General features: G+C 41.6%; 1 protein-coding gene and 1 long non-coding RNA gene across 3 annotated transcripts in view; both read left to right on the top strand.

Annotated features, from left to right (window-relative positions):
- Nucleotides 469-1,766, top strand: LOC109842222. Of its 2 annotated transcripts, none has more exons than XR_002247306.1 (4): nucleotides 469-768; nucleotides 860-986; nucleotides 1,098-1,172; nucleotides 1,255-1,766. It is a non-coding gene; the product is annotated as an uncharacterized LOC109842222 (long non-coding RNA). The 2 variants fall into 2 exon arrangements; XR_002247305.1 differs by having other exon boundaries at nucleotides 479-768; nucleotides 911-986.
- LOC109833381 (triose phosphate/phosphate translocator, chloroplastic) overlaps nucleotides 20,199-21,010 on the top strand; it is a 28,407-nt gene continuing 27,595 nt past the window's right edge. The window contains exon 1 of the mRNA XM_020401034.1: nucleotides 20,199-20,378. Coding sequence (XP_020256623.1) covers nucleotides 20,199-20,378 — 180 coding nt within the window. The remainder of the gene's footprint in view (nucleotides 20,379-21,010) is intronic.

The following is a 21,010-nucleotide window of genomic DNA, read 5'->3' on the forward strand; positions in this document are numbered from 1 at the left end:
ATTCCCACTTTATTCTCTAGTCACGTCAAAACATAAGATAGGAATGATAATTCCGTTCTTACATATATTTCATTCTATTCATTCATCTATTTCGGTTCTTACTTGACTCCACTCCACATACCAAACAAGAAGTTAGGTCTCTATGAGAAAAATGAACCAAACTTATGACAGGGAGAATTTCACTAGTACAAAACGGGTCTGTCCAAACGGTTCTAAGAACCGTTTGGACAAGTCAAAATAGCCCAAACGGTCAACACCGTTTGGGCTAATATATCCCAAACGGTTAAAACCGTTTGGGCATTTAAAAAATCCCAAACAGAGCTCCCAAACGGTTTAAACAGTTTGGGATATTTTAACCCAAACGGGTTCAACCGTTTGGGAGCAATATTAAGGTTTTTAAAAAATAATTTTGTAATTAATATTTTCTGACCCGCTTGTTCTCCCCAAACTTTTCAGGAGTGGCGCCCAAAATTTTCACCCAGGACCGGCAGCGCCAAATTTTCATCCCCAAATTAATATCTCAGCCCACCTTCAAATCCGCCTCCACCTCTTTCAAACCAAAAAAAAAAAATGCCCCCTTCTCCCAAAATCTAGGGTTTCTCTCGCTCTCTTGAGACCCCTTTTCTGGCTGCTCTCGCTCTTCTTCTTCCTCAATCCCCTCAATTTCTCAAGCGGACTCTGATTCTTCTCTCGTCGACGGTGACCAGATCCCCGATTCGTCACTTGAAGAAGTTTTGGAGAATCCCCAACTTCTCTGCTTCGTCTCCGGTGAGTATCAATAACTAATAGAACTTCGATTTGTGTCTACGTTTGAATTCTAGGTTAATTTGCTGGATTTGGTGGATTGGTAAAATTCTAGGTTAATTCTACGGTGACCAGATCCCCGATTCTAAGTTATTTTGTGAACCAGGTTCCCTTTCATTGCTTGTGAAATTTTCACTTGTGAGATTGATGTTATTTTGAAGACATTAGTAGAGGACGAAGAGGTAGCTGATTGACAATTGTTCTTGCAAATCCTCTGCTAATAATTATTTGATCTGTTCTACAGAATATATCACTTTCTAGCTACCCCACTAACTATTGTTTCACTTTGGCAGCTGATGGATCTGCTATTCTCCTTTCTTGAACCAAACCATACACACAATTCCTTATTGTCTGGATACTTCAGCAAGGTGACATGAAATTTCCATATTTTGTTTAAAAGATTACGTTGTTTAAACTTCTAAATAATAGTCTACAATTTTGTTACTCTAGGTGGTTGTATGCTTAATGTTAAGGAAGACAACATCACTTATGAAGTATGTTCAGGTAAGTTATTGACCCATGTGAGCTGCTTTTTTGAAAAACTATTTTCTTTCACAGCTTCAAATAATTATTTGATTTCCTTTTTAGCTTATTTCCTGTTTAAACCTGAATCTAGCTATATAAATATTTTAATTTTATGTTGATAATATTTGCACTTTCTTTTTATCTCTTGAAAAGTTATTTATCTTCGAATACACAAGGAGAAAACCACAAGCATTAAGTTCTTGATATTTTGTCTGTATGCTGTATTGATTATAATTGTTAGTTTTATAACCTTGTCTGTGCTACTTTTTTAACTTAGAATCAGTCATGTTTTGTATACCGACCATGTTGGTATTTACACATGCTTTGGGTTAAGTAGTATAAAGTTTTTGAACTTACAAACATATGTTATACATTCACGTCTTTCCATTTTGGAGTAAGGCTAGGTATTCAATCTGTACAATTCCTTTGTTTCACTTACAAACAATGATTATACATTACACGTCTTTCCATTTTGGAGTAAGGACCTAGGTTTCAATCTGTACAAATCACCTTTGTTTCACTTTAATATACATTGATTGTTTGCCTTTTTTTATTATTACCCGGTGCCACATTATTTTTAATGTTAAATTAATTGCTTGTGGTTTCTTGAGTGCAGCCATGCTATTAAGGAATGACATTATTTTTTTAACGCTTGTGCTCTAACTGTTTGAATTTATCACTGGCTGCTTTTGCCAGAATCCAATTTTTTTATATCAGGTCTTATCAGGAGATGATATATAAGAACCGCATTTTAAGAAGCCTATATAGGCGTATCACGCGCAGAGAAGGGAAAAGAAGTGCTTTAGGCGTTATATAGTTATTCCACTGATACCTTGTTTTTTCCACGGTAATTTTTTCTTTTAACGTTATGCCTTTTCTTGTTTTACAGAAGTATTTGTTCCCCTACCCTTTACAGAATTCTTAAATCCTCAGGGGGCATTGATGATGGTGGCCGCTGCCAACTGTTGAGCGGCAAATAATGCATTTTGGCAAATTTGTGAGCGTTTGTTATTCGCAAAAACATTTTTATGCGCAAATTTGTGAAATAACTTACATTGGATTCATGGAAATATATTTCAGTGTCTATCATAGCATTCATAATTACAGTCTTGAATGACATCTCTATGTTTTCGACTGAAGCATGAAGCATCTTCCTAATCACAACCTGAGGTTATTTAGTTGATTAGTCGTGATTATGTGAGGCGAAAGCATAAATTAGCACAAATCATTGGGGGTAGGATTACCTGCTTAGATTTATAATGAAGCACAATATCGTAAATAAGAAATGAAATTGCCAGAGGAGGATCAGAATCTGTCAGGACTATTGATAAACATAGTTTAAGATCCTTCTTTCCATAGTCTGAAAAATTTTTGGAGGATTTCTTCTTAGCAGTGTATTAATATTCTTTTAGTGCACATAAATCTCCTTGCCCCCCCCCCCCCCCCCCTCGTAGCCAGCCAGCAGTCTATGTTGCGGAAAGTGCGATAAGTTCTGGATCAGCAGGCACATCATCATTAGGAGCAGAGAACACTGCAGCCATCGCCGATTCGCCGCTGGTTTAGCTCTAATATCAGTCGCTGCAGCATGAGCAATTCTTCTCCAAGTCGACAAAAAAGCACCTCAAGTTCAGAGTACAGAGTACTCTGGACCTCCACTCAGTTACTATATCGGCAAGTTCAAGCCTGCAAGTATTGTAGAGGCTGCATTTATTTCTGAGCATCAGAGTTCTCCAACTGTAGAGGCTTCTGCTCCTTCCAAACCCGAGATTGCGTCGAATGTGCAGGCTGAAGGTGATGCAAGTGCAGCTCCTGAGGTCCAAGTTGAATTGAAGGTGGAGGGTGAAAGTTCAAGTGTTGAAAATGTTCCTTGACTGGATGGATCAAGCCACTCCTATATTATATTTTGGATGTATGAGTCATTTTGGATATTAGAAACATATATATAATATTGGATGCTTTTCATTGTGTATGTATATATAATATTGGATATTTAGCACTGTTGAGATATTTTGGTGTATGTATATATTTTTGATTTCAATGTGATATATTGAGAAATTATTGTGTGAGATGTGCATATTAAATATAAGTAGGTAGATATTTAAAATAGCTAAAATTAAAAAATGATAAAAATAAACGTTCCGAACGGGTGAAACCGTTTGGACAGAGTTTTGTCCAAACGGTTGAAACCGTTTGGACAAAACTCTGTCCAAACGGTTTCACCCGTTTGGGCATTTTTGACAACCCAAACGGTTGTAACCGTTTGGGAGACCGTTGGGGAAAACTCTTCCCCAACGGCTTCAGCCCAAACCCAAACGGTTGTAACCGTTTGGGCAAAATCCCAAACGGTTACAACCGTTTGGGATTTTGCCCAAACGGTTACAACCGTTTGGGAGACCGTTGGGGAAAACTCTTCCCCAACGGCTTCAGCCCAAACGGGTTTTTTACTCGCCCAAACGGTTGTAACCGTTTGGGACTGCATTTGTCCAAACGGTTACAACCGTTTGGACAGATCAGTTTTGTACTAGTGTTTATAAGGAGATCTAAAATGTGAACAACTTTACTTGTATCTCAGAACTGCACAACCCGTAACTTGTGACCTAAGGAATTAATTATTCATCATCTCATGTGCAGCTAGCCTGGTCTCGTACATGTAATATAATTAAGTAACTTTAAGTTAATACCAAAAGAACAAATGGATAAATACGGCTCTTGATTGCTTAAAAAATTTAGCCATATTGAATGGACAATCCTAGAAGAACCAAATCTTACTGTTGAGGCTACATATTGTCTCTCTCTGAAAATATCGAAGAAAAAGTTCTAGCTTACGTTAACGTGTAATAAGTTTCAGCTTGTCTTATTCTCTTTGAAATGATATCTACAAATGCAGTTAACTTATATTCAAGTAAACTGAAGAGAATGAAAGAAAAAAATTATGAATTTTTGAGTTTAGTTAACACTTCTTTTCTTCATATGTTTCTTTTAATGTATGTTTGTTTCGAGTGGAAACACTTAAAAACCTTCTGACGATGTTAGAAAAGCCGAAAGATTTTCTGCAATATTTTCATTCTTTTATTTGTTTAAGAAAAAAGTTTTAAGAAAGCTTTTCTTGAAGGCATGGGAAAACAATATATACTTTCTAGGTGGAAATCGTGTCCTCTCAGAATATGGGGAAATAGGCTAAAATTGAGTGGAAAGGTAGGTTTTAATAATTAAATAATGGAATGAAGGTGGAAAATTGATAAAATATAATCGTTAAATAATTAGCAATAGGTTTCCAACTCAATTTTTTTTTTGCCTTTTGAACCAAACAAGAGGATCGAATGGAAAACATTTCCTCTCCATGTTCTCATGCTAAAATAAGTAATAAAAAATATTTTCCTAGAAATACATGGAAAGATGTGAAAATAGATTTTTCAGTACTTGAAATGGTTTTCTATATTTCGGAAAATGAAATAAACAAAGCCGCCATATTGACTCCTTAGTATTTAACTTTCTTTCATACGTGCTAGTAACCAAGTATTGATGAGAAACAACAATTTTCAGGAAATTACAGTCGGACAGGTTTTGTTTCTATCCGGTCGAACGCGATCAAGGGTACGGTTGACCGGAAATGTGCACAAGTACATGGTAGTTTCTGGATCTTGTCCGGTCGACCGTGAAAACTTTGGCAGTCGACCGCGAAACCCTATAAACTCAAAGGTGATTTTTCTGTTCTGTCCGGTCGACCGCGAAGACTTCCGTGGTTGACCGCGCGTCGGGTTTGGGCCTGGTTTTAGTTTCCTGTTCTGTTTGGGTTTGCTGTTTAATATAAATAGAAACACGATTTTAGGTTTTTGTTTATCAGAGAATAGAGAGTATTCTGAGCACTTTGAGAGAAAGAACTTGTGAGCGAGTTGAGAGATCATTGGTTAGGATTTGTTCGAGTGTTTGAGTGATTGTAACCCTTTTGTACTCTCCTCAATATAGTGAAATCTCCCTATCCTCTCCCCATTGACGTAGGCAAATTGCCGAACCACGTATATCTCTATGTTTACGATTGGTTTATCGTATTTGTTTGGATTGTGCTCGTGTTTGTTTGTTAATCTTCTCCCGTGGCTTACGGACTCGTTTGGTGTGCGAGCACGCTTCCGCAAAGGCGCGCAACAATTTGGTATTAGAGCACTAGGGTTTCAGATCTAGGGTTTTGGCATTGGGAGGAGGAAGAATCATAGTGGAAGCTTAGTTTTTGGAATTCTAGGCTTCGGTGGAGATAGCATTGTGGAGTTGCCGTTGAAGATTTTACTTCCATCGTGTGGTTAGGAGATCTATTTAGAATCCAGTCTAGGGTTTAGTTAGGTAACTTCTTAATTCTATCAAAGTTTGAATCTTACTTTGCAATTGGAGTCTATAAGTATGGGTGAAGAAGTTAGTGAAAGCAACAAGATGGTGGGTACAGTTCATGTTGGTTTTCAGAACACCAAGATTAGTATGGTTAAATATGACGGAAAGATCAATTTTGGTTTGTGGATGAGTGACGTACAGGATGCGCTCAATGCTTAGAATTTGGAGGAGACTATCATGGTCCATGAGAGGCCACCAAAATATGAAGAGGCGGTATGGGAAAAGATAAATAATAACGCTTGTGGGGTGATCAGGTCATGTTTGTATAAATAGGAGTTGAAGTATGATGTGATTGGGGTGACGTCTGCAATGAAGATGTGGGAGATTCTCAACAATAAATACTTACGAAGAGTGTTGATAACCGTTTGCACTTGCTACAAAGATTGTTTAGATTTCAGATGTTCAGGGGCACCTCGCTTGCAGTTCATGTGAACAACTATACGAAGTTGCTGTCAGACTTGGCGAACGTGGATGAGAAGATCACAGATGAGTACAAGACTATTATTCTTTTGGGCTCCTTATCGAATGAGGAGTATGATACCTTTGTACTTACCTTATTGAACGAGAGATCTTCTATCACATATAATGAAGTTACTAATGCTTTGACGAACTATGATTTGAGGAGGAAGGACAATGAGACTTCCCGTGCTAGTACTTCAGGAGAGGCCTTGACGACGAGAGGTAGAAGCCTATATCCTAGAGGTGGTAATAGGAGCAGGTTAAAATCTAGAGGTCATCACCAGTTAGCTAAGAGCCAGTGCACGTTTTGTAAGGAACATGGACATTGGAAGAGAGATTGTCCAAAGCTCAAGGAGAAGGGGAATAGCAAGAAGAAGGGCCCGAATGCCAAATGAGGTGAATGTTGCGAAAGGCAATGATTCTGATGATTCAAGCTTTTCTCTATTGATTACTCCAGAGGTGAACCATGTGGATATATCAGATTGGATTGCTTGATTCTGACGCTACTTATCATGTGACTCCTAGGCGAGATTGGTTTGCATCATTTGAGAGACTCAATAGGGGTGTTGTTGTCATAAGAAATGATCAAACATGTGGCATTTGTGGGATAGGTACCGTGAGGATTCAGATGCATTCTGGAGTAGTCCGTGAATTGAAAGAGGTGAGATTTGTTTCTCGGCTGAAGAAAAATCTTATTTCTGTTGGAGCTTTGGAGGCAAAGGGATACAAGATGAAATTTGAAGACGCGGTAGAAAAGGTTACTAAGGGATCTTTGGTGGTGAGAAAGGGAGTCCGCAGTTGAAACTTGTATTATCTGAAGGGGGGCAGCAAGGTTGGCCAGGCAGCTTCAGGTATTTAAGAGGCGGACATGAGTAGACTTTAGCACTACAGGTTAGGACACATAGGAGAAAAGTCGCTGCAGGCTTTGTGCAAGCAGGGGCTATTGAAGGGAGCTAAGAGTGAGAAGATTGAGCTCTGTGAGCACTGTGTTCTTGGCAAGAAGATGAAGGTAAAGTTCGGGATAGCCATCCATAGAACGAGGGGCATCCTGGATTACGTGCACATATATGTTTGGTTCCCACCAAGACTGCATCACTTGGTGGTCGATATTGGTTCGTCACGTTTGTTGATGACTATTCTAGGCATTGTTTGGTGTACACCATGAAGCATAAGAATGAAGTCCTAGAGTTATTTGTAGAGTGGAAGAGAAGATTGGAACTGTAGACTGGAAGAAATATCTAGACATTGTGATCCGATAATGGAGGTGAGTACATATCAGACCCCTTTTAGCATATATGTCGAGACGAGGACATAGAGAGACACTTCACAGTTAGTCATACACCGCAGCAAAATAGGATGGCGGAGAGGTTGAATCGGTCTTTACTGGAGAAGGTTCGATGCTTATTATCACAGAGTGGTTTGGAAAAGATTTTTTTGGGCTGAGGTACTATCATATGCGAGCCACCTTATTAACAGGCTGCCTTCATCTGTGATTGAGGGGAAGACAACTATGGAGATATGGTCGGGAGAACCAGCACATGACTATTACCAGCCCAAGATATTTGGGTATCCTGCATTTTATCATGTGAGAAAAGATAAATTAGAACCTCTAGCTAGGAAGGCCATATTTGTAGGATTCAAGCGTTGTGTCAAGAGATACAAGCTATGGGATTTAGTGGATAAAAAGATCATGCTGAGCAGAGACGTCACTTTTGATGAGGCTTCTATCTTGAAGCTTTCCAGCTCTCACCAGGTAGAGAGCACCCCGACAGAGGAGATATCGCAGGTGGTGGAGATTTATGCAGTTTCACAGTGTCAAGGTGGTACCATGGCCATTAGAGTGTCGACTGAGGTGACGCCAGGAGAGCACGACAGTGATTTGTAGGATATGGGTACAAATGAGTAGGATCAGGGACTGACAACTCAGGTTCAGAATTCTATTATAATTCGAAGACAGAGGAGAGACATACGGATGCCAGCACGATATACAGACACAGTAGTTACGTATGCACTTCCGGTGGAGAGTATCGATGAGATGATGCCTACTACATTCAAAGAGGCTGAGAAGAGTTCAGAGGCTGAGTTGTGGTAGGTAGCTATGCAGGAGGAGATGAAGTCTCTTCATAAGAATGATACATGGGAGCTTGTTGAGCTTCCAAAGGGGCGGAAGTCGACTGGTTGCATGTAAGTATACACGAAGAAGGAGGGCATTGAAGACACTCCAGTGAGGTTCAAAGCTAGATTGGTTGTGAAGGGCTATACACAGGAGGAAGGTATTGATTACAATGAGGTTTTCTCTTTGATGGTAAAGCACTCTTCGATTCGTATTTTGCTAGCTTTGGTGGCAGAGTATGGTTTGGAGTTAGATCAGTTGGATGTGAAGACAATATTTCTTCATGGTGATCTTGATGAAGAAATATATATGTGTTTGGTGGGAAAATTTGAAGAAGACAATTGAGAATATAATTTATTGTATTATTCTCTTTGACAGACTCAGAAAAAGAAATTACAATCTTCTTAAATCGGATTCCCGATTAACAAAAGAGAAGAGGATCGATGGAGATCCTCCCCTTTGTTTAAAACCGGGTTCTTCACGGCAGCGATGAGATGCCTCTCTCGATATAAGTATCAAGTTTGCTTCTTGTTGACGATCTGAACGTCTTGTTTCACTGGAACGTGGTTGATTCCTCTTGATTCATATCGAAGATAAGTTGCGTGGCAAGTTTAAAAATAACTCTTAACGAGTTTAAGAACTCAGAGCTAGTTTAAACTCTGTAACAGAGTTGATTTGAACCAAAAATCGGTTTTAAGCTAAGAACCAAACTCCAAGAACTTTGTTGCTGAAGGAAACTTCAAGATGATCTGCTCAAGAGATTGTTGATCTCTCTTTTTGCGATCTTTTTTTATGCAAAAAAGCCGATCCCTGAATTCAATTGAGTTTCTGATATTTATAGGGGATTAAGAGGTGTAACCATCCCTTAATCATCTCCTTAATAGGGGTTTAATAGGGTGTAACCACCCCCCATAAATCTCTCTATGATAGAGTGGTGATCCCTTCAAATCGTGGGGAGAAAACTGTTTCTAGAACCGTTCAACTCGTGTTTAAACGAGTCAAACGCCGAAACTGACATTCTAGGGTCTGAACTCTGCGTTTTAAACCTGAAACGCAGAGTTGGGCATGCTCTTAAGGCTGAAAACACAGTCTTCGTGCAACGTTATGAATCTGAGATACAAAAATGAACTCTGCGCTCTGGACCTGGGACGCAGAGTTGGGCTCTGCATGAACTCTGCGTTCTGGACCTGGGACGCAGAGTTGGGCTCTGCATGAACTCTGCGTTTTAAGTCTACGAACTCTGCATTTTGTTGCAGAGACGGAATCTATGTTTTGACTCTTGAATGCAAAGGCGAGCCTCAAGTGGGCTTGGCGAGCTTTAGGCTAAGTCCAATGTTCAGGCGACGTCCAGTCTTGCAGACAGGCTTCAGAACATAACTTGCTACGAAGAACAGGTCATAACTTTCAAATCGAAAGTCGGAATTGGACGAATTATATATATAAATCGGCTATCTCGACGAGATGGAGCCGATCAAACCCACCCTACAAGGGTTTGGTTTGCTTCTGTCCATTTTGCTAAATTCCTTACGGTTTGAGAGATATCTGTGTTTTGATTTGAAGAGACCGTTACTTTGTAGTCTCTTTTGCTAGAGCGTTGCAAAGATCGTCATCTTGTAACCTTCTTCTTGGCTCCTTAAAAATGTGAGAGTCGTCAGATTGTAACTCCCGATGTTGATTGTGAAGGCTATTGAATTAGAGCTTTCATCGGTTATTGTGAAGGTCATCACATTGTAACCTTCATCGATCTATGGAAAAGTTTTCCAATTGTAGCCTTCTAAAAGTCATCAGATTGTAACTTTCATCATTAGTGTTTGATGGGGATAAGTTATTTGTAGTAATTTTTAAACAGCCTACAATATAACTCAGCCATTGAGATTCCAAGTTGTAGGGATGAAAAAGTTGGTTTGTAGGTTGAAGAAATCACTATACGGTTTGAAGCAATATCCTCGACAGTGGTATAGATAATTTGATGGTTTCATGATTGGTCATTTGTAGGTTGAAGAAATAACTATATGGTTTGAAGCAATATCCTCGACAGTGGTATAATCATTAAACAATATGCGTACATTTATTTGTTACTTTATGTCAATGACATGTTGGTTGTTTCTATTTCTAGATCCGCTATAGATGAGTTGAAGGAACAGGTTTCAAAGGAGTTTGAGATGAAGGATTTGGGTGAGGAAAAGTGTATTTTAGGGATGGAGATCGGCATAGACAAAGAGAAGGGTAGAATTTATTTGACACAGGTGGCTTATTTGAAGAAGGTTCTACAGCGATTTAATGTTAGCATGGATACGAAGCCAGTTAGTGTACTTTTAGGAGCCCATTTAAAACTTTCAGCTGATATTTTACCGAAGATAGTTGAAGGTAGAGAGTTGATGTCGAAGACTCTATATGCAAGTGCAGATGGGAGCTTGATCTACGCGATGGTATGTACGAGGCCGGATTTATCACAGACGGTGAGCATGGTTTCGAGATACATGCACGATCAAGGAGTGGGTCATTGGGACACCGTGAGATGGATTTTGAGGTACATTCGAGGTACTCTTAATGTTAGCTTATTTTTTGAGCGGGACACTAGAGGTGGGTAGTTGTGCATTGGCTATGTTGATTAGGATTATGCTGGTGATTTGGATAAGCGCCGGTCTACGACGAGATATGTGTTTACTTTGACCCGTACACCGGTGTGTTGGAGATGCACCTTACAGTCTACGGTGGCTTTGTCGATGACGGAGGCAAAGTATATAGTGATTACGGAGGCTTTCAAGGAGGTTGTTTGGCTTCGAGACTTTTGGAGGAACTTGGTATATCACAGCGGTCCGTCACCCTTTATTGTGATAGCTGTTTGATCGGAAAATTGATTTCTTTGATGAGTCCATTACAACTTTGAATGCTTACAATAAACTCAAAAAAAAAATATAGCCTTTTTATAAGACTTTAAATTAAAAATTACAACTTTCTCTCAAACTACACGCAATAGATGTTTATCGCCTATTACTTGTGCGGGATCATTGCCGGTGCCGAGGTTTATCCGTGGACCACCTACGGATCAGATCCGGTTAGCAGAAGTTGGATAATCAATGCTCTCACTTCACGAAGGAAGTAATTACAGTAGCGGTGATTTTGACTAAGCAAAATCACGGCTCTTCTCGAGATTTAAGACTAAGCGTAAATCCGGAGGAATAAGGAATGAGTCTCAGATCTCTCGAACTCACACTTTGTTGAAGAACTCCGCTAAGATCTGCGAACTCTCTAAAATTCGTGCTCCAATCTCTAATTTGACAGTACCTCGTCCTCTTGATTTCCAGATCGATAAAATGAAGGCCTTTGGCTCATATTTATTGGCCTCGGATGCAGTTATTTGGATGAGAATGATGGATTTCTCTTTATCTTCAGTTAACAACTGTATAACTATAGTATCAGATCAGTTGGAACGTCCAGGAACACTTAAATCCCGAAAGAATCCATAAAAAGAACCGAAAAAACTGATTCTGGCCGAACTCTGGCCCGATCGGATCGTTTTGATGTGATCTGGCCGCCAGAGGCTTTATTGGGTTTGACTCATTCCGTCGTTTTTGTGTATTTTGTTGTTCCGCCGACCGATACACTTCCTCGATTCACTTCGTGCATTTCGTGAACGTGCGGATCGCTTGACGGTGGCTGGCGAGTACGCGGGATGCTTGGAACTAGGTGGTGAGTGTGCATAATTGTCAGTGAGCTTACGGGACGTTTGGTTCGCTGTTCTGGTGACCATTGAGCATATGGGCTACTTGACGGTGGCTGATGAATACGCGGGCCACTCGGATAAACCTTCTCGACTTGGATGATGACATTTATTGCCCCTCTTCATCTCGAGCCGTATTCAGGAACCTATAGGCATTTTTAGATGCCTACAGATACCCCCTCCAAAGTGTTTCAGTCTCATTTCCTTAGAGAGGAGTCTGAGTTACTTTGGACGTGATAGGCCCACACCTTCAGTCGGTGTTAAGGGACCTATAACCGATTTTAGTTCCTGACTTCTCCATATTTTAGTATATTCAGTATTTTGTCGAACAGTTGAAATTCTTTCGGTGCTGTGTTTATTGCCTGACTGTTGTCGAAGTCTCGAATCAGAATTGGTGAGTTGATTTTGGCTCGTTTTGTTTACTTGACTTTGCATTGATTATCTGTGTAACAACACATTGCCTGGCGTTGACCTAGGGTTACGCATCAATTGGTGCTGACCTTCATCGCAATGCGTTGACCGGCGTTGACCTAGGACTACGCGTTAACCTGCGTTGACCTTAGGGTTTCGTATCGATCAGCGTTGACCCTCATCGCAACGCGTTGATCGGCGTTGACCCAAGGCCACGCGTTGACCTGCGTTGACCTTAGGATTTCATATCGATTGCCGTTGACCCTCATCATAACTTGTTGACCGGCGTTGACCCAAGGCCATGTGTTGACCGGCGTTGACCTAGGGCTACGTGTTGACCTGTGTTGACCTTAGGGTTTCGTATCAATCGGTGTTGACCCTCATCGCAACGCGTTGACCCGCATTGACCTAGGGTTACGCGTTGACCTGCGTTGACCTTAGGGTTTAGTATCGATCGGCATTAACCCTCATCGCAACGCGTTGACCGGTGTTGACCCAAGGCCACGCGTTGACCTGTGTTGACCTTAGGGTTTCGTATTGATCGGCGTTGAATCTCATCGCAATGCGTTGATCGGCTTTGACCCAAGGTTACGCGTTGACCGGCGTTGACCTTAGGGTTTAGTATCGATCAGCGTTGACCATCATCGCAACGCGTTGACCGGCGTTGACCCAAGGCCACGCGTTGACCGGCGTTGACCTTAGGGTTTAGTATCGATCGACGTTGACCATCATCGCAACGCATTGACCGGTGTTAACCTAAGGAGAACCAGTTTATACTCGTGTACTCCTGGGAGTTTCGAGAATCGGTTTAACCTCGTGTACCCGTTGGAGGTTGCCGGGTTATCCTGAAGAATATTACGCGTAATATTTTTTTAGGAACTTCCTGTCAAAAGTGAGAAATAGTTTAGACTCGTATTCCCGTTGGAGTATGAATACAGGCGTCGAATACATCGAAAAATACCCGAAAAGAGGTTCAAAATGCATATGAATTATCCCCGGATCCCTCCACACGCGCGAGCCCACATTTCGCGGCTCACACGCGTGCGAATCAACAAACTAGGATTGGTCTAGTCCGGTTCAACCTGGTTTGAGTTGGTTCAGATCAGATTTGGGTTCGGTTCATATGGGTTCGGTTCAACCAAGTATCCCCAATTACAATACCCGACTTCATCCTCTTCTTTTCCTCTTTTGTTCGGTTTCAAAAGAACTCTTCTACCTTGAGTTCCAACCATTCAAGAACTCCTCCACACCAAGTATTCTATCCTCTTCTTCTTCAAAGCCTTTAACCCCTTTCTCTTCAAAGCCTCAAAGCTCTCATCTTCTTCCGTCCAAGCTCCCATCTTCTCCAAGGCTTCAAGCAAGGCAAGTTAGGTTTGGAGGATCTTGGGCTTCATCATCAACACTTCTCCAAGCTTTGGTAAGAACTTCTCTCCCTCATAACTTCAATTTGATTCCCTTCTTTCAAATTCTTTAAAATCCAAAACCCTAGTTTGTTGATTTGGGGAAAAAAATCAAATCTTGATTTTTTTTTTTGAGAGGTGGCTGAAAATTTGAGCTTGGATTCCCTCACCTTTGATTTTACTACTTTCTTAATTTCATGCATATATATATGGCCGAAATTGTGAATGTGGATTGTGTGCAAATTTGGGGAAATTTGAGGGGGTTTTTGGCTGAAATTTGAGGGGTTTTTTGTGCAAATTTGGACTGAAATTTGAGGGGTGTTATGTGTAAAAAAGGCTGAAATTTTGGGGGTTTATGTGCAAAAAGTGGACTAAAATTTGTGAGGGCTTTTGTGTAAGAATAAGCTAAAATTTGAGGGGTGTATTTGGCCTAAATTTGAGGGGTGTTTGTGCAAGAATGGGCTAAAATTTGAGGGGTGTATTTGGCCGAAATTTGAGAGGTGTTTGTGCAAGAATGGGCTGAAATTTGCGAGGGCTTCCACTCTTGTATGTATGAATCTTTGCCGTAGGAATTTTTGTGTCGAGCCCATATATCAATGATTATGAAACTCAATTTAATATCCATGCTTCTAACTTCGGACGATTCCGTGAGCTTGTGAATCAGTATGTTGACGTGGTCGAGACCCTGTGTTTGACTTTGCGACCTTCAACTTGATTCTTCCTTCGAATTTTCATGCTCGATTATAGATGTGAGATGTGTATGAGCCGCTTAATTCGCTTGACTTGCATATCTGATTTCTTTCTTACGTTATCTTGAATTGAGGATGTCATATAGGTTTAATTGGACCTTTAACTGAAAACTTCTGTTTTGTAGAATTTCAATCAAAGATTCATAATTTTCTTTTTTAATGTTATACTTCCCAATTTCTCTGAATGATTGAATTGTTGGTTCCCATTGCAGATTATCTATGTCGACGAGGGGATCACGCGCCACGAGGGGTCGCTCTGCTACTTAGTCACCTGAGCCGGAGCCTTTTAGTTGTACAGGTATAACATCATTACTTCTTTTATCCACAAATTCAATAATTAATACATCATACTGCATATTGCATCCCCGCTTTGTTCTCCTTGGTGAGGCAATTGGGAAGAGCCGTCATCCTCCTTCGTGGGTGTGGCCGCTTCATAGGCGTTTTGCTTGGTCAAAACGCGCCTTAATCAATTTGGGGCGATCTTCAACTGCCTTATACTTCGGAGGATGGGTATGCTCTCATGTTACTCACATGATAACATACGTCGTGCTTCGTATGTATAATGTAATCCAAATCGTCTCACCTAAATTAACAAGTACCTTTTCTTCTTCTTCTTTTTTTTTGCTTGGAAACCCATATGGATATATTATGTATGATATCCTCATTTTGTTCTCCTTAGTGAGGCAATCGGGAAGAGCCGTCACTCTCCTTCGTGAGTGTGACCGCTTCATAGCCGTGTTTTGCTTGGTCGAAGCACACCTAAATTAATTTGGGGTGATTTATAACCGCGTTATACTCCGGAGGACGGGTATGTTGTCAAGTTACTTATATGACTACGTATGTCGTGCTTCGTGTGTATTAATGCAGTCTAAATCGTCTCGCCTAATTAATGAGCATTTTCTCCTTTTTTAGCTTAAAAACCCATATGGACATGTTGTATATTATACCCCCACTTTGTCCTCCTTGGTGAGGCAATTGGGAAGAGCCGTCACTCTCCTTCGTGGGTGTGGCCGCTTCGTAACCGCGTTTTCCTTGGTCAAAATGCGTCTTAATTAATTCGGGGTGATTTCACATTGCATTGCGTTACGCAGGACGAGGTATATTGTCGCGTTGTTCTGCGACAGCGTGCCCCATCTTGCGCGCGCGTGATAACGTTGAAATCGTCTCACCAATTACAGGACCGTGACTCTATCTCACTGATCTGTGAGATGAGTTCAACGCCTACATAGATAAAAAGAAAATCTGATAGCTGCATTTTGCGAATGCATATTATTTGTTTCAGTTGAATTCCTTTCAAAGGCGATCAATACCAATGCGGTAGAAGGCCGCTCTGGCGAGGCTTATGCTTCCACTAAAGATCCTATGCTCATCCCGGCTATCCCCCAATTTGCTCCGGGTGCACCTGCAGAACTTCCCCAGCTAATACATAAAGGAGATCGTCGTACCTTATGGCAATTGATTACCGACACACCTCTGGTTGAAGACATCAACTCCACCCATCCTTTAAAGAAACCGGAATATTTATTCGGCGACTCTATTGAGGACCCGATTATTGTGCCCTTCAAAGCTGAACAATGGCTGCATAAGGATGAAGGGGGTTTTCTATATATCCCTCATATTCCTCGTCATCGTTCATTGTTCGAATTACGACAACAGGCTGTTAAACGAGAGATGCCATGGGATTTGACGGAGGAACGTGAACGCGTCCATTGCGGATACCTCACTCATCATTCCACTCCTGGTTCGAGTAACAGAAATCGTGTCACCGGATTGCATCCCGGTGTATTGGGATTGAATGACCCACCACGAGGCGAGCTATGTACGGTTGCTAACACTCTGAAGAATCACCTCGCAAGACTGGGGAGAGAGATGCCTACCAATAACCATAGATATTATGGTTGGGTTCATTCTTCTGATAAACTTTGGTGGTCTCGTCTAACTGGCTATGTCCTCGCTCGATGGGGTGAAGAATTGAAGGCCAGCGGGCTGTACGCGGCCGTTCGTGTCACTATGTATGGACTGACTATCAGCATTTCCCACTTCCTTGCGTTGATGGAGATTTACAATCCCGACACGAATACATTTCTGACGAAGCGCGGGGAATTGGTATTAGCTCTTCATGAGATGAACAAGGTTTTGGGTTTGCCAATAGGAAATATGATATACCAAGAATACTTCCCTTCGAATCGGGAGTTACGCCAGTTAAAGTTGACTACCCTGAATCGCCACGACACTTTGTGGGATCTCACCTGCCATTACTACATAGCTTTGGCAGGTGTCGAACCGGTATTGAAGAGGAACAAACCGCAAATCAGGTTGAAAAGATTTGCAAATTATTTACTCAGAAATCTAGAAAGCAATTCTGGTGAAGCGATTTGTGAGTTGAGGCCACTGAATTTGTCAGAGATTAATGAGTTAATCAAGAAGTTCGATGCTCATTCCTATACTACCGTCGGTATCGAGGATGATTTTCTCGCCGGGACCAAGTTTCACACTTTCTTATGGCATACAATGAAGCTTATTCTCCCGATGACTCTGTTGGATGGTTATCTTACCATTTGGTTAAAGAAATGCATAGTCCCATATCAACCCACGGATGTTCTGCCTGTGGAGGTACTTTATCCCATTGTTCAACTGGATTATCAAAAAAATCTTTCTCTTCTCTCGACAATGATCGCCGGTATCCACCGTGGTCTTCGCCAAATGATTAGTACTTTCACCCAGGAAGGAAGTAAACCAAGTGCTGTAATCCAAACGGCCAAGGTGGAGCTGCCTTACACGTACCTGATAATGTGGTTTGTTCTTCATCGCCCTGACATGATGGATGCGCCCAAGGTTGCGAACCAATCTGTCCCCTTGCTGCAGTTGATAGAAGATTGTAAATGGAAAGGACGGGGGTTCATGGACATCCAGAAACGGCTGCAAGACAATAAATGCTGGGTCGTCTCGACATGCTTCCCTTGATTTTTTGGGTCGTTATGGTGATTCATTGGTTGACGTAGAGAAGCGTGATACTGGTCGGACCTGCCTTGACACCGGATGCTTTGATTAGCTAGTGAACATTAGGCCAGGTTATATGATTTTTCGAGTAAAGAATTATTGTTACATAGAACCGTATCTACCGTGTAGGTTTGCACAGCAACTTGGGTATGATCAAATATATGTTGGGAACCCAAGTTCAGAACTCCGGACTCGCGGTGGCTTAGTAGATGGTGCCCGGGCGTGGCTGTGGAATGTTACGGGTTGTACTGGTGCAAGATTTAGCCTTCCGGTCGCTGAACGCCAATCAGAGCTGACTTTCTTATATTGCTGTTGGTTATTAGCGGCCAATGAACCTGTTTTAGTGAAGCCAATTAAGGAGTTGACGGCCGAGGCTGCAGCTCGGATCGCTACTCGACTGGTTTATGAAGCCGAGTATCAGAAAAGGAAAGGAAAAGAACCTGCTGGTCCTTCCCGTAATAGGGAACAAGAGGAGGATTCCTTTCCTTCCGGAGAAGAAGGATTAGATGTGAATGTCGCCAGTGGTAAGGATGGGGCGGCGGACAATGACGAAGAAGAACTCAGCACAGGTTTGTCAGAGTCCTTTTTCGAAGAGCTGTTGGATTTAGCAATTGCCAATCGAATTCATCGACTCAAGACCCAAAAAAGGTGGAAGGCTTTACCCACTTATCCTCACAAAATGTTTGTTGAAATTACAGGTGTAGGTTCTAAAGAGGGAGAGAAAGTGAGCGGTCATCCTACTGCCCGCGCTCGCTCTCGGACCGTAGCTCAGATAGATCCGATAGTTGAACCACGCCTTGACTCTGTGCTAAACAGGTCTATGGATCTTGACGAGGTGCGACCTTCTAAGTGTCAAAAGCTGGTTTTCAAACGGCATGTTGCCTCCTTAGTTCCCAACGTAGAACCACTCAACGATACATCTATTGCTGGGGAAGGTAACGCTTCAATTTTTTGCCGTCTTTTTGATTCCTTCTCCTGTTAGACTTAGTGAGTTTGCCATTTTTTTAGGGGAAGGTGACCAAAGTGAGGCCATTTATGATCCTCCTTCTCCCAATTTTGATATGTTTCAAGAGCCCGACCTTTCGCAGCAAGTACACAGAGCTGCTCTCGATGAGCCCGAAAATGCTGCAGTGGATATGACTGTTAAAACCGATGAAGGCACCGGGGTAGGACCTAGTTCATCTACGCCAGTCTTTGACCCAGGTACATCTAACACCGGTAGTACACCTTTCAAATGGCGATTTTGGGAATTGACAGATTCAGATTTCGTGCATCCGTTAATTGTTTCTATGCTTTTGGCTCTTTTAGAAAAACTCCAAGAAATAGGTGCCAATACTGGGATTGTGAACTCTGATGTCCCTAACAAAGGTAAATCCAACTCTAATTTGTTATGGATTCCCAATTTCTCTTTCTGTGTCTTAAAATTCAGACTCTTCCGTAGGTATCCTTATGTAGAATTCAGATAATAAGGAACCCTTTCAAGATATTACTTTTGAGATGTCGGACGACCATCCATCCGATCCGATATTAGATCCTTTGGTATCTAACGATATGTTGTTGGAGCAAGTTTGTCATGATACCGTCGAAGTATCTGCTGAGCCTGGTACCTCTGCACGTATAAATTTTACCCCTCTACAACAGTTATTACCCTCTCGAATTCACTTAACTATAGAGGAGTTTCACTTGTAGGACCAGTAATTGAGACTGGTACAAACATCAACGTTGAGATATTTGACGCTTCTAAGGGTCCCGATTTTTCGCAAGCGGCAGGAATTATTGCACAAGATCATTCGTCGATTACTCCGACTCATCTTCCACTCTTAACAGTTGAGATGACCATCGCAGGTGTGGGGACTAATCCGATTGAACAAGTCGTCGGACCAACCGAAAAAGTTGATACACCGACGGCCATTGCTTTTGTAGCGCCTTCACCAGTTCATGAGGCCAGGCAGATGGAATCAAGTATTGGAACTCCAGCTGAGGGAACTTCCGTCGGTACTGGTAAGCTTCCCTTGAAACTTAGAGATATTCGAGTTAGTATTCTGAAATATTTGATTCCTATTTTTCTTACAGAGATTCCATCCCAACTTCACGATCTTGTCAAAGCGCTATTTTTAGAGGATGATCCAAACCAGATTGTCCTTTGTATAGAAGTTAGTAGCTTTTTTACCTTCGTGGGCAAGGTGATTGACAAACTTCTCCATAGCGGGACATCTTTTCGTCAATTCAGGCCACTCCTTGATCTCAGATTAGCCTTAATAGAGAAAATCAGATCGCTACGCTTGGTGCAAGCTATCACTGATGACTTGAATTATCTGGAGCATGGTTTTCAAAAACTCCGAGAGGTTCGAGATACAAGTGCTCCTTCATATATAGCTGCTCAGATGGAATCTCGATTGCGAACGTGGCACGACACCCAGGCATCGGTTGGACCTGAGGTCCAAATGCGTCAAAGTAAAGTGGAACAGATGAAGGCCGTCCTTGACGACAAGTTACAAATTCTGCACAATATCAAGTCCTCCCTTGCATCAAGTGCTGGCAAGATAGCGTGACTTAAACATGAGCTTCAAGCAGAAGAAGAGGCTTGGGATATTTTAGTAGTGGCAAGGGTTGACGAAGAGCGCGGTCATGAGATGGTGTCTAAGGAGTTGGAACTCTCGGAACAAGAGCTGACCAAGGCGAAAGAAGAGGCTGCGGGGATGTTAGCTGCTAACGAAGAATCCATGAAGGCTACGTTGAAGGATGAGCTCGAGCAAGCTTATGTGGAAGAGTTGTCGAAGTTAGAGCAACAAGTTCTTAGCCATAAGCTTCATGTAGATTGACCGTGACTTTTGTACCTGCAAACTCAATTTTCATTAATAGAAGATATTTCTCTTTTTTTATTATACTTTTTTTAGTATGATGTCCTATTCTGTTTGGAATAATCAACCATAATATTTATAGGATTTTTGGCAAACCCTCAGCCATCAACGGGTTTGATGTGCCTTTACCGATTACCGTTTGAATCGGGCTAGCATGTGGATTGTTTTGGTCCGTTCCGCATGTAACATTGTGCTAAGAGTATTAATTCACTTAGACTTGATGCTATGACTTTGAATACATAGACTTCATCATTTCTTATGGGAATATGGCACCCAGCAATGCGTGTTAGGCGCTGACTTAGGATTTTTGGCAAACTCCCAGCCTTTAACGGGTTTGATGTGTCTTTACCGATTACCGTTTGCATCGGGCTAGCATGTGAATTATTAAAACCCGTTTCACATGTAACATTGTGCTAAGAGAGTTAATTCTCCTAGACTTGGTGCTATGATTTTGAATACATAGACTTTACTATTTCTTACGGGAATATGGCACCCGGCAATGCGTATTATGCGCTGACTCATCCCTACTTAGAATTCGGGATAAAAGTCCCCAGACTTAGATTCTGGTGTCTTTTTCACTCGGC

This window comes from Asparagus officinalis, chromosome 1 (genome assembly GCF_001876935.1).
Source record: "Asparagus officinalis chromosome 1, Aspof.V1, whole genome shotgun sequence".
In the NCBI taxonomy this organism is placed as follows: domain Eukaryota; kingdom Viridiplantae; phylum Streptophyta; class Magnoliopsida; order Asparagales; family Asparagaceae; genus Asparagus; species Asparagus officinalis.